General features: G+C 40.7%; 1 protein-coding gene across 12 annotated transcripts in view; it reads right to left on the bottom strand.

Moving 5' to 3' along the window:
• nrxn3b (neurexin 3b) overlaps window positions 1-12,791 on the bottom strand; it is a 322,143-nt gene that overhangs the window by 303,406 nt on the left and 5,946 nt on the right. For 8 of the 12 annotated variants that reach the window (XR_003274577.1, XR_003274576.1, XM_026193777.1 and 5 more), the window contains exons 3-5: window positions 8,138-8,155; window positions 7,717-7,743; window positions 5,491-5,502 (exon numbers count right to left, since the gene is read on the bottom strand). Coding sequence is in view for 9 of the 12 variants with exons in the window: in XM_026193777.1 (XP_026049562.1) it covers window positions 5,491-5,502; window positions 7,717-7,743; window positions 8,138-8,155 (57 nt within the window). In the remaining 3 variants the exon portion in view is untranslated. The remainder of the gene's footprint in view (window positions 1-5,490; window positions 5,503-7,716; window positions 7,744-8,137; window positions 8,156-12,791) is intronic. The other 4 variants (XR_003274579.1, XM_026193783.1, XM_026193776.1 and 1 more) reach the window with 2 other exon arrangements.

The following is a 12,791-nucleotide window of genomic DNA, read 5'->3' on the forward strand; positions in this document are numbered from 1 at the left end:
AGCTGCTGCAAACTCAAGCATCAATTTCCCAAGTATGAGCTGGAGGTCACTGCCCAGTGAAACCAATAAAACCACATCATCCCCATAAAGGTGAGATGAGCTCTTAAGGTCACTGTATCAGACAACTTCCACCCTTTGACTATGTGTGAACAGAATCAACTTTACATTGCATTTATTACAAACTGTGAAAATATTCTGTCTCTCTTAAGTGTGTGCCTGGATTCGACTACAATTCATTTGGGCTTTAACATTCTTAAAACTCAGAGAAAAGCCAGGTAGTGAAACGTGCAATCTGCCTTGCAGTCTCATCTCTGATATTGATACTGTTACCACCAGATGAACACCAGATGTCTGGATGGAGGCACACCTCTCATGAGACATAGGGGGAAAAATCATCATGTAAAAGGGAACTGAATGTACTGAGTGGTTGTTCTCTGTTAAAAATAGGATCTTGTGGAATAATTACCATTAAGGGTATAAATTTTGTTCATTGTACAGCTAAGTACACAGTAGAAAATAACCTTGTTTCAACGTGTTAATTCGACGTGTTAATAAACATAGCACACATTCAATCTGTGATTGACATTAACACCTCAAGTGTTGATGTGATACATGTAACAGCTGATGTGTCTGGCAGCTGAAGCACAGTTACTATCTACAGATAACCAAACTCAAAATATTGAAACCAACAATGAACATTATGGCGTCTCCTTTGACTAAGCTCATTATCTGGATGACATAAAAGTATGACTGAAATTGGATTGTTATAAATGCTGCCCTATTTTCCATCTCCCAAAGACAAAATAGGTTAAATTCAGTAATAAAGTTGCTCATAAGAATAAATCTTCACCACACATTTACATTAATTAGATAAACGAGGCACTCAAATCTGAAAATATCTGTAGCCTGAAGTTCAGCATTTTGCTAACTAGAGCAATGTTACTAACTGGAGCACAGTCCACTGCCATAGCTTATACAAAAGTTTGCCATGTCAACTTATGCTATGCATCAAAAAGTTGCATCTCTGAGCCAAGAACAATGGGGTTCTCTTGGATTGCAAGCGACTAAAACTTTCCCTATAGATGGCTTAACGGTTACGTGCAATATCAGCCCCAGATCTGAGTAGAGGGATGACAAGGTGCTCCACATTTTTCATTACAAGTATATAATCTTGCAACACTGACACTCTCGCCTGGCCCTTTGGCTGCAGCTATCATTTTTCTTTTTTACTCCTTTTTTTTCTGTGGTGGACTCGGGTCTTTTGTGTAGTCTATTTTCCCCAGCCTCCTGTTTACTGTGCCCTTTGACCGCTGTGCCATTTACAGCACACACACACACAGACACACACACTACTGCAGAGACATGGATCTAATAACACTGGGACCGTGGCATGTCCTCATTTTACTCATCACAGTGTAATGTGAACACTGGCTTGGCTGCTGTCTCTGTTTTAGAGTCATATTGTATCATTTTTAAGCATTCCTTGATTAAAAGGCTACATATTGATTCATATGTCACACAAGTCTAGAGACAATAGTCCCACTTACACCTATTAGTAACTTTAAATCATCAGTCCATCTGACTGACTCAGATTGTGGGAGGAAAATAAAATCCCCAAGAGAGTTGCATAGAAAGTCCCGTGTATCATATCTGGCTCCTTCTGTTGTGCAACAGAGCTTTAGGATTTCTAACTACATAGACATTACAACCTATTTTGCTTAAGTGATATAAATGCAGGGGAATTCATGAAATTGGTGATATTGAACTGCTCACATAGAGTCACATCAAAACAATGACTACCCAATCAGAACTATCATTTAGACACTGCAGGCAGTAGACGTCTTCCCATAAAGACGTCTACATACCACATAGACCTATGTGGTATGTGACTTTTGTTGCTATGATGCCAGGTCTCTCTTGGAAATGAGATTTTTAATCTCAATGAGATTTTTTACCTGGATAAATAAAGGATTAATAATAATAAAACCCCAGATATAAAAAAGTTGGGAGCCGGTGTAAACTGTAAGCAAAAACAGAATACTGTGATTTGCAAATCTCATAAATCCATATTTTACTCACAACAGAACATGGAAAACATAAATTCTGATTTTAAAAAAATATTAGCTCGTTTTGAATTTGATAACAGCAACATGTCTATCTTAATTGCCCCTTGGGGATAAATAAAGTTTTTTGACTTTGATGTCTCAAAAAAAGTTGAGATGGGGCGACAAAAGGATGGAAAGATTAAAAAACAACAGAGACACATTTAGCAACTAATTAGGTTCCCATATGGAAAAGAAATAGTAAGAGCTTATAAAAGACTTGCATCAGATGTGGCCTACTTCATATAGTGAATCATAAATCATATGATTTACTCATGAAAGTGGCCACTTTCTCATTACTTTCATATATTGTTTTATTAAGTATCCAAAACATACAAGTTTCATTTATAGAATTTTTCAAGGGATCTTATATCTGTTTTCACTCTTGTATGCTTTTCATTCAAGTTTCACACAAGACAGATACAAACTTTATAAGATTTATATATATCTTTTCCATATGGGTTAATTTCCAACAATCAGTAATATGATGTGATATGGTATTAAAAGAGTATCTCAGAGAAGCAGAGCTTCTCTGAGGTAAAATGTCATGGTCCTGAGTCTGGTGACCCAGTGTTTATGTTTTAATTATTTTATATATCGTAATTTATTAGTTTTCTCATTGTTCTGTCTTTTGTAATTTCTAGCTCTACAGTTCTTCAGTGTTTCGTGATTTCTAGTTCTGGGGTGTTGTTCCTGTGCCCCCCATGTTTAGTTCTGTCTTCATGTCTATTTTCATGTTCCACAGTCAGTCGTGTCTCATGTCACAGTTTTCTTCTCCTGTCCTTCTGCTCCTGATGTTTCAGTGTCAAGTCCGTGTCTCTGTGCCTGTCTTGTGTTTCCTGTCTTACTTTGATAGTCCTATGTCAGCGCATTCAGTTTTGCTTCCTCCTCATCTCGTGATATCTGATTAGTCCCAGCTGTGATTCCCTCCTGTTTCAAATTCCCTCGTTAGTCCCTTGTGTATTTAAGCCCTTTATTTCCCTCTCTCTGTTGTTGTGTCATCCCCTCACTGTGCTGTGTATTTCTTCCATGCTTCTGGCAATGTTCTGGTTCTCTGTTTCCCGGTTTTGTTTTTCTAGTTTGGGCTTCATGTTTTGAGTTTCTAGTCTAGTTTTCTTGTATTACATGTTTCTCCAGCAATAAAGCTGCCATTTGGAGTTTACTCCTTCGTGTACGAGTCCTGCGTTTGGGTCCTTCCTCCTGCCTGCCACAGCACACCCCTTGACATAAAAATGGACAAAAGCTCGCCAATCTGGGGGAAAAAACTGCATCCAAAACTATAAAACAACCTTAGAAAAATGTTCCTCAACGTAAAATTGCAACGACTTTGACTATATCATTGTATACAGAACATAATTTAATCAAAAGGTTCAGAAATTCTGGAGGAATCTCTGTTCACAGTGGACAGTAATGATCAATGTTAGATGCCTATTATCTGTCAGACTGCACTGTATAGATAACAGGGAGGATTCTGTCCTGGAAATCTCTGCATTGGCTCAGGCAAACTTTCAAAATTCACTATCTGTCAGCTCAGTTGAACAAACTATGGATTTCTGAGGTCTTTTTTTTCTTTTTTAAATTTTACAGAGTGTCCTAACTTTATTGGAATTGGGATTTTTAACGATGTGATGGAAGTTGCAGAACTATCAACTCTGTATCAAAACAGTGGGGGGTATGGAGTTTACTGTGGCCCTAGAAGACAAAAGCAAAATATAAGTGATGGTATATAGTGTGTTTGACTGCTTACTACATAGAGCAGAAACCCAGCATCGTATCCAAGACCAAGGAAATCACTAGATTGCATCACTTTGTAAGATTACAGGTTGTTCACATCCACTGTAACATTTTTCCACCGTGTGAAAACCGATCCTGACCGCTATCAGAGTTTAGGAGACAGACTGAACTGATGGATCTGAGGACGTTTGTGTCAAGTTTGTCAAAGTTTCATCCAGAAAGCCTTTTTCAGGTAGGATGCTATATTTTTGCCTACTGTCTTTAGGAACGCGTAGCCTCAGACTGACCATATGATACATGAAGCCAAGGGTAAATATAAAGGGTACCAGTATAGTACATATACTGTTAAAAGGGTGGATGCTCATATTGAACATGGCACACAACTCTGTGTGTGCTGTCTGCGAGCAGAGGCTTTGAGGGAGAGGAACTAAAACAGAGGATGAACTGTGGGACTGCACAAAAACCCAGTGAAAGAGAAATGAGGATTATTTTTGAACTGTTAACCATGCAAAGCTACAAACGAAAATTTGAAGGTGCAAATGAGCAAAATAGCTCTTCTTTCAGATCCTTTTTACAAGACTCTCTTTATGAAATTTTAACACGAACCCGTGTTAATTACAAGGAGCTACTGTTAGCTTAATTAGCCAAGCAGTGCTGATCAAATCTACTAAGCTGATCAAATTGCCTGCAGTCATTTCAGTCAGTAAACTGAATGACTGCAGGCTAAAAATGAGAAAACCTGCTGTTGCTTTTACCTCTGCTGAAAGCAAGGAGTGACTGATTCCAAAATAACTCAAAGTTTCAAGTGTCAAAGTCGCCCCCGTTATTAGAGCAAACAGCAATATGCAACGTGCAAGAACAGAAAGACTGATAAGGTTTGTCAACAGTAGCTAAGAAGGCGGGCTCACAATCAATCAAACCAATCCACTGTTGTGAACATGGGACACTTGTGCACATGACTACATCTCATGCAAGCTACTTTAAATGAGGAAATATGCTATTTTCATTAAAACTGATATCAATCAAGATGACACTGAGAAGCACACAAACGTGGCAGGACATCCTGTAAAAACGCACAAACACACACAACTAACGAAAACGGGCCACATGGCTTTGATCAGTGTAGAATGAGAATATTGTCTGCACAATTGCACTACACAGAGGTTGCTTCTATGGTCTCATTTAAATGAAGTTAAATGTTAGGTCAAATTCACCAATTACTCTTTTTTTTCCGAGACACAGAACTGTCACAACACAGGCATCTTCACACAGACAGGCTATTATTAATATTTACTGCTTGCTAAGACAATGATTAATCCATTTTTTCTCATCATTTATATTTAACGTGATAATTAAGAGAGACTCATTTAGTATGCGATACTGACACTGTGTTTTTTTCCACCCTCTCTCATCTCTCCACTCACTCATTCATCGTTCACGCAACGATAACTGTGGCCGCTCGTTAGCTGGAAAGCATCAGGTCCTGTGACTTTCCTGGCTCCCTCCCACGATGAGCAAATGAATATGTTAAATAATCACTCAAAGTGAATTAAAAATAAGCGGCAGTGAAAATTCAGCCCATAAATGTAAACACACAGAGAGATCTCTCGCAGCTTAGATGAAAGAAAAGTAGGGGAAAAAGGATTTGCTGTACCTTTGCTTCTACCTAGAGGAGAAAGGATCCGTAGAGATAAAAGAAGGAAGAGTGTCATCCAAGGCAGAGCACCAGAAAAAGACAACAAAAAGTAGGTTTAAGCTATTGTTAGTCTACATAAAGCCTGTGACACTTGCATGCAACATGTCGACAATCATGCAAATTGTGCAGTAATGGGAGAAGCGCACACGGGCAGCACACAACTGACACTTCAAAATCTCAACAATTCTTTTTCTAGATTTCATTTTGTTTATGCCGTTGTGTGTTGTTTTAATAGAGTTGAGGTCTACGGCTAAGGTTTTCGCTGGCTATTTGTCATAGTTTTGGCTGAAGTATATATACAGAACTGTGCAAAAGTCATTTCTTTATATTTTTCTAAGTCACTATTTGGGATAACTACCTTTTTTCCTCAAGAGTGTCTAAACTCTCAAAAAATGTATGTTTTTGTGACAAACTGCTGCTAATAGAGTTAAAAATGGGTTGTTTGCTAAGTTATTCATTATGTGCAGACACAACACAGGTCAGGAGGTGCTTTTATGTTTGAATGATTCATTCAGATCCATAGATTTGTTAAGTGGATTAACAAACAAAAAACATTGCTGTGAAAATGCTCAGGTACAAGGACTAAACTGAAACTGGGTGTAAACGCAGCTATTGTCCAAAGAAAGACCTGGAGAACTATTGCTCAAGACTACTTTAACGGACCTGCGTCCACATATGTGGACATCACATTTTGGGTTATTTAGACCAAAATACTCAATTTTGCTCTACAAGGGCCTGATATCCACTTACGAGGACATTATATGCTACTGTTCTATTGAAATTTTAAACAAATATCCTCATATGTGGCTCTCATTTTTCTTAGAAACAAAAATTTGGTAAAAAAAAAAAAAAATCTGGTAATTCTGTTTTTACATTCATCAGGACCCAATCAGCTCAAATATCCAAGAGAAATTAAAAATGCATGCTGTGGAGGAGTTCGGGTCTTAGGAGGTTAAAAATGACAAGTCTGGCTCTTTGGAAGCAAAATATTTAAAAAATGATGGGTGGCTCAAGACTTTTGCACGGTACTGTAAATAAGCCATAGTTTGCTCATGATAGCTGAGCAAACTCCAAACTCGTCATATGACTGGAAGCCATGGCCAAATGTTGTTTCCAAGAACAAGAACGAACATCCTTTCTCTGTAATATCGGCACACAGTTATAGTTCGGTTTAGGTAAGTGAAAGCTGAAAACACTTGGGCACAATTAGAGAAAAGTCACAGTTACTTTATGCCAAACTTAATAATCTTGGACTCCTGGAGAGCTAGATTGAATTTGATTTTGAAATACAATAAGTCTCAGACTCCCTTTCAACAAGCCAGCGAGATCTGAAAAAAAAAAATCTAAATTGCAGAGTAACTAAGAGCCTGATATTTTTAAGCTTATTCCAAAAAATAGATTCTCAAATGCAGCTTTACTGAATTTGATCCGACAGAAAGGAAGCGGCTCCGTCCATTTTAATCATAGTAATAGTAATTCACATTCCATGAATGTGCCATTTCAGAAATGGGCTCTGCTGTCTTCACCCATCCACCACCCAGACTTCAATATTATCTTACACTGGCAGTGGATGTAGAGTGTAAATTGTGTTGCTGCAGATTCATCAAATATGAATGCAAACCCTGCTACTATTTCTCCTACATGCACCTTACCTTGACACTCTTTGATCCTTATTGTTCCCTTTCACCCCTCTCTATCCCAGATAAGCTTCTTTCTCCTCTGAGCTGTCTCCCCAAATTCCAGTGATTTCCTTATCCACCCCCAACCCCACCCCCGAGCTTCCCTGTTTTTTTTCACCCCATCCCCACCATCCCCGCTCCCACACAGTGGACCGTGTCACTGCTTGTTTGCTGTGGAAGTGAGAGTAGTACACAATTATGTAATACACAGAGACCTGGATGAAACGAGGCTGAGGACACACACGAGCACAGCGAGAGAGAGACAAAGGTGAGATGTGGGACATGCCATGCTGTTGTGCACCCCTCTGCGCCAAACACACACACACAGTCATCCCCCCACCCCCACCCCACCTCTCTGCAGTAGCCGCACAGCAACACGCAAATGCAAACGGACAGGTAGTGCAGGCGCACACTGTAAATTTACAGCTCACAACCAACACAGGGGTTAGTGAGCTAAAAAACAAATAAATAAAAGAGATATCTACAAAGAAAGAGGAAAGAGTACCTTGCTCTGCCTTCAGGTGTGCGAGGCCTTGAAGAGAAAAATCAAACAGACAGGAGAACAGAGAGGAAAAATTGAGAAAAAACACAACACGCCAATACTACAGTTGTATTGTCACTGTGCATGCTTTGCATAATGGCAAAGAATGGCTATCACACTAAAGGCAAAGCTTCCCCAAGTGCATTCGAAAGCTTTCCACTGAAACAGACAAATGACTTATACGAGGAACAGTCTGCGTGAATTAAAGTAACTGTGGAGGGTGTTTGCTGAATAAAGGTCAAATCTAAGAGTTAAAACAGAACTTGTGGTAAAAAAATTTGCTTGCGTTTTAAAGGTGAATGCATAAATAACTTATAACTGGATGGGACGTGAATGGCTGCAGCAGTTAAACTGAAGCTGTGACCTCATTTGCCTGGAGACTCACCTGGTTTTCTCAGGACTGCTGTGGAAACGTCAGGAAAAGAGAGAGAGAGCAAAGAGAAGCATCGCATTAGCAACACTCTACAACCACTTTTGCATGTTGCATCTACACATGCAAAAAAACCAAACCCCTAACACACTGGCGATCATGTAAGGAGCAAAGAGGCGCCCTCTTGACATGTCTGATTGTAAACTATTTCAGTGTGAACACCTGTGGAAAGAAAAAGGCATAAAACTGAATCTGTCCCGCCCCCACGGGATCCAGATCGACATTTGTGCAAACAACTCTTCCACATTTCGAATATTGTCATTGTAGCATAATATTCCGCATCACACAGAGTCCCTTGAACACGTAAAATGATGCATAAATCCACGCTGTTGAGGATTTATGGTGTGAGTTTTATGGATTGCAGGATTGCTTGTTCTCAGACCCATGCCTTTCTCCTCCACCTCCTCTTCTTCAACTTATCGCTCACCCACAATCACACGCCCCTTGTGGTTTCTCAGAAGAATGCTCACAGTGGGAGTCCCGGTGTAGCTAATAGTGGAGCACGGCAACATTACAAAAAAGAAGAAAAAAAGCCGCATGTTAAGCTTCGCTCGCGGCAAACATCCTCACCGAGAGCTCACCCGTCAGTGACACCTTGTGGGTCTCAGACATGCCAGTGTGATTTAGGCAACATTACAGATGACTGAGTGGATTCAACATCAGTTGAGTCTGTTATATATTTATTATTCTTCTTTAGTCACAAACCTGAAGCTCGCATCCTAATAGGAATACTCGCGCTTGTAATCGGTGCCCCCCAAAGAGCATCAAAAACTGATGAGAGGAAAATTAAACACATCTTAATTAAGACAGACTACATCAGACATTTTAAATATTGGCTCTAACGCGAGATATCAGATATTAATGTGACTTAGCGATGCGCTTTGATCTCTGCCCAGTCTACAAAGAGGAGTGGCCTGTTTCGTACTACTAGATACATCCAGGGATTTCTGTGTTTCATTTTTTTCCCACCCGCCTCCCTGACAGCTTTAAGTCCTTGTTTAATGTTAAATTTAACAAACTCAACCCACGACAGATATATCATTTGAGAGGAGGAGTAGGGAGGCAAATTCTGCAGCAGGGGATGGTGAAGACGAGGTGAAGATTTCCTCCTGTCTCCTTTAGGGAGTCTAAAATGGATGCTGCCTCTCCTCCCACACAAGAAAAATGACATTGGAAGAGGAAAGGGAAGGGCGATGGGTGGAAGTGTGGGAAAGGAGGGTAGAAGCCAGCTGATGGACGGCAGCACTGTTCTAGTTCTCAGGAGATGATCCTGGGGGGGGGGGGACTTAATGCTTGAATTTATGTGCCTGAATCAGCAGGTACACATATTTTTTTCCCTGACTGTGCAAATACTTGTGTCCAGATATGGTGCGTGCGCGTGTGTTAAATGCTCAGTTTCCGTGTAGATAAAACCTTTTCTCTTGTCGCGACGGTGCTCAGAACAAGCCAATGTGCTGTGGAGGACATGTGGTCCGAGCGTAATCCCTGGCTCTATTTTACCAGCAGCTTCACCACTCAAATCCAAGCATAATTTTCAGCATGGGCACTAGACACAAATGCCCCGTGCACTGGCATCAGGCAAGTCCCTGCACCATTTTTTTTCTCGCTGACCTACTTTTTATAGTAAGATTATTGTAACTGTCATTTTTTCCATGTCTGTTTATTAATCCCCAAAGCTAAGCCCGAAGGCACCATTTCAGCACTTACTTAACAGTTTGCTTGCCCTAGCCTTCAATTACTAACCTTCCAACGAGTCCCTGCATATTTGTTTAAGCAAAAAGGAGGTCCTTAAACTGCTCATTACAAATGCAGGATGTGGAATCCTGAAAGAGGACATGGATGATCATTTTTACATATTCATTAAACAATCCTGTGCAGCTCTTAACAACCTTGACCTTCTGCATACCTTTATGTAACCAGAAAAACCACAAGGTATTCAAGAGATTTCATAATGTCACCGCTGCTAAGTTAGCTGAACTGAAAGAGATTTCACATCCAGATCATTTCTATTAAAGACAGTGATCTTTGCACAAGGAATAGCAGGAGAATAATAACGATGGCTGTGCTTAAAGAAGCAGTTTAAGAATGATCAATGACAAGGTCAAGTACTAAAGCTACAGCTACAGATCTGCACACTAAGGTCGACGCATGCAGAGAGCGAGTACTGTCTAATTTCAATCCATGCGCCATGACGCAGTTAGCCACACTGATACATCCTGATCCACACAGGAGGCGAGACTGAGCATGTGTTTTATGGCCAACTGTTTATGGTGCAAAGCATGGAAGGGCTTGCAGGCGTTCAGAGAACGGAACCATTTCATAATTATCACTGCGGTGAAATGATGATGCCTTAGCAGAAGGTTGACCCCCACTAATTCATGACAGATGAGAAAAGGGGGGGGGGGGGGGGGGAGGTATACCAGTGTGGGAACAAGAAGGATGTTTTTCAGTGAAGTGGCAAACAGAAGCTTTATCCCACTTTTCCCATTTTCTCATTTCTCATCACACATGTGAATTCTGCCCAGTCCTTGTATTTTCCCTTCCAGGCCAGTCGGCTAGCAGGCTACCATTAAAAACACGGCTGGGAAAACTCTTCCAAGGCCCAGTCTACTCAGCCAGTCAGCCATCTGCCCGTTTTAACGAGCAGCTCCAGGGCCTCGCCTGCATCCGCGTGCATTCACGCGCATGCCTGTGAATGCAAATGCATCCGGACTCCTGCATCCGACAATGTAACATATACATATTCACACATTTGACAAATTGCTAATTTTATTGCTCATTAATGTACGGCATGATCACAGTATACTGACGGGACAGGTGTGCGAACATCCCCTGAAAACATTCTGTGCTCAAGCGCCGCATGAACAACAAGTACTTTGCCCACTTGTGGACATGTGGCCATAACAGTAAAAGAACTCTTCACGAGTTTGCCGACAGACAGTTTGAATTGACGGCAGTGTTTGCGCAGGCATTTTCCAGGCAAATTAGCCATCTCTGTTCTCATTATCCTCCTAATTATGGTTCCCAGTCTCTGTGGCATAATCAACAATCAGCCACATCAGTTAATGGGAGAGCAGAAAAGAGCAGCAGTCAGTTCAGCTGGGGAATTAACTTGACTACCCTCCCCTAGCTCCCCTTTTTTTTATAGCCTGAAATCGGAGGAAAATGAAGAACAGATGCCTGAATAGAAGGATAGAAGGACGAAGAAGGAAGTAAGCATGAGTTGGTTTGTTGTCCAACAGCTAATTTCCTGTGACAAATTAGGGTACAACAGGCCAGTGGTAAATTCACACATTGGACTCGTTCTGCCCTGCAGCTAAGATATGACCACCGCCCGACTGAGTCGTCTTAAAACCTCGGCCTTTCTAACACAAAGATGTCACAGTTCCACCGTCAGCCCTCAGACCAACAGGCCTCCTGCTCCTCCTCTATCGACTGTTCGACACAGGCAGCGGGCAAATGGGATGAAGCGAAAAGAGGTCAAGTCCAGCCCGTTTGCTCGACTGCTCTGCAACCAGCACATCGCGTGCTGTCCTCAACAACGCCACAGGCTAGCACTCGTGATCTGACGTCCGAACAGCTTCATTTGATCAGCAAATTTTGGTGCATATTGGGAAGCAAAAGACAGCAAAAAAATCACATTTTAAAGGCACGCTGCAGTGATGACATTTAAAAAAACAAACATTTTAATTGTATTAGATACAGTTTAAAATAGCTCGTCATTAGCGCTCTAGCTTTCAGTGAGCATTCCTCTGATTTCGGGCAAAATGGAGTCATCCCTCAGTCGTGTCAGTTTGATTTAGACAGGCAGGAAGTGGGTCAGCAGGGGAGGAAATTTGACATGGGTCTGTTCACACAAAGGGATCTCCTGCAATCCATACACGTAAACAAATAGTTAAGCGAGTAAGGTTATGGTGAAACTGTGTATTTAAAAGGTTACCGTTCTTGAATATGGAAAAAAAGAGAAAATTTTGTGTTGTGGTGAATGGAATAGCAAAAAAACGAGCAACTTATTTTTGGCATCAGCTAGCACTGATCTCAAGGCTGTAAAGCAGCAGGGTGTTCTGAACAATGAGAGATTTTAACATGATTATTTTTTAAATATATATTTCCTGAAAAGGAAGGGAAAGACCAGTGGCAAGTTTTGTCGGACCACGTAGGTATCAATTAGAAAAAAACAACTTTTTTTAATAACTAAAGCTTTTAGGGTGTGAAGATGATAGAATAGGGTGGAATATCCTCAAAGAGCTGGATCTCATTACACTCTCCAAATAAAGCGATGGCCTTGGCACAGAAGCAGAAGAAAAACACATGAAGTTATTTCTCAACCAAACTTTGTGTACCTTCAGGTCCTGCAGCACCTTGCAAAATCTGAATACATTTAATAGGGGGGAAAAAAGAGAACTCAGTATTGTAATTTTAGTCATATCAGCTAATACCATATCCACCACTGCCTGATCAAAAGTAATAACTGTGAAGGGAGAAGAAATGCTGAGAACATCATCTCCAATTTAACTCCCACGTGAAATACGAAGACGTTCTAAAAGAAGCCGTAAGAGCAACAAAACCCTCGGTATTTTCATTGGGTGTCCTGCATGAATTGCATTAA

The sequence above is a fragment of the Astatotilapia calliptera genome, chromosome 15, assembly GCF_900246225.1.
Source record: "Astatotilapia calliptera chromosome 15, fAstCal1.2, whole genome shotgun sequence".
NCBI lineage: Eukaryota > Metazoa > Chordata > Actinopteri > Cichliformes > Cichlidae > Astatotilapia > Astatotilapia calliptera.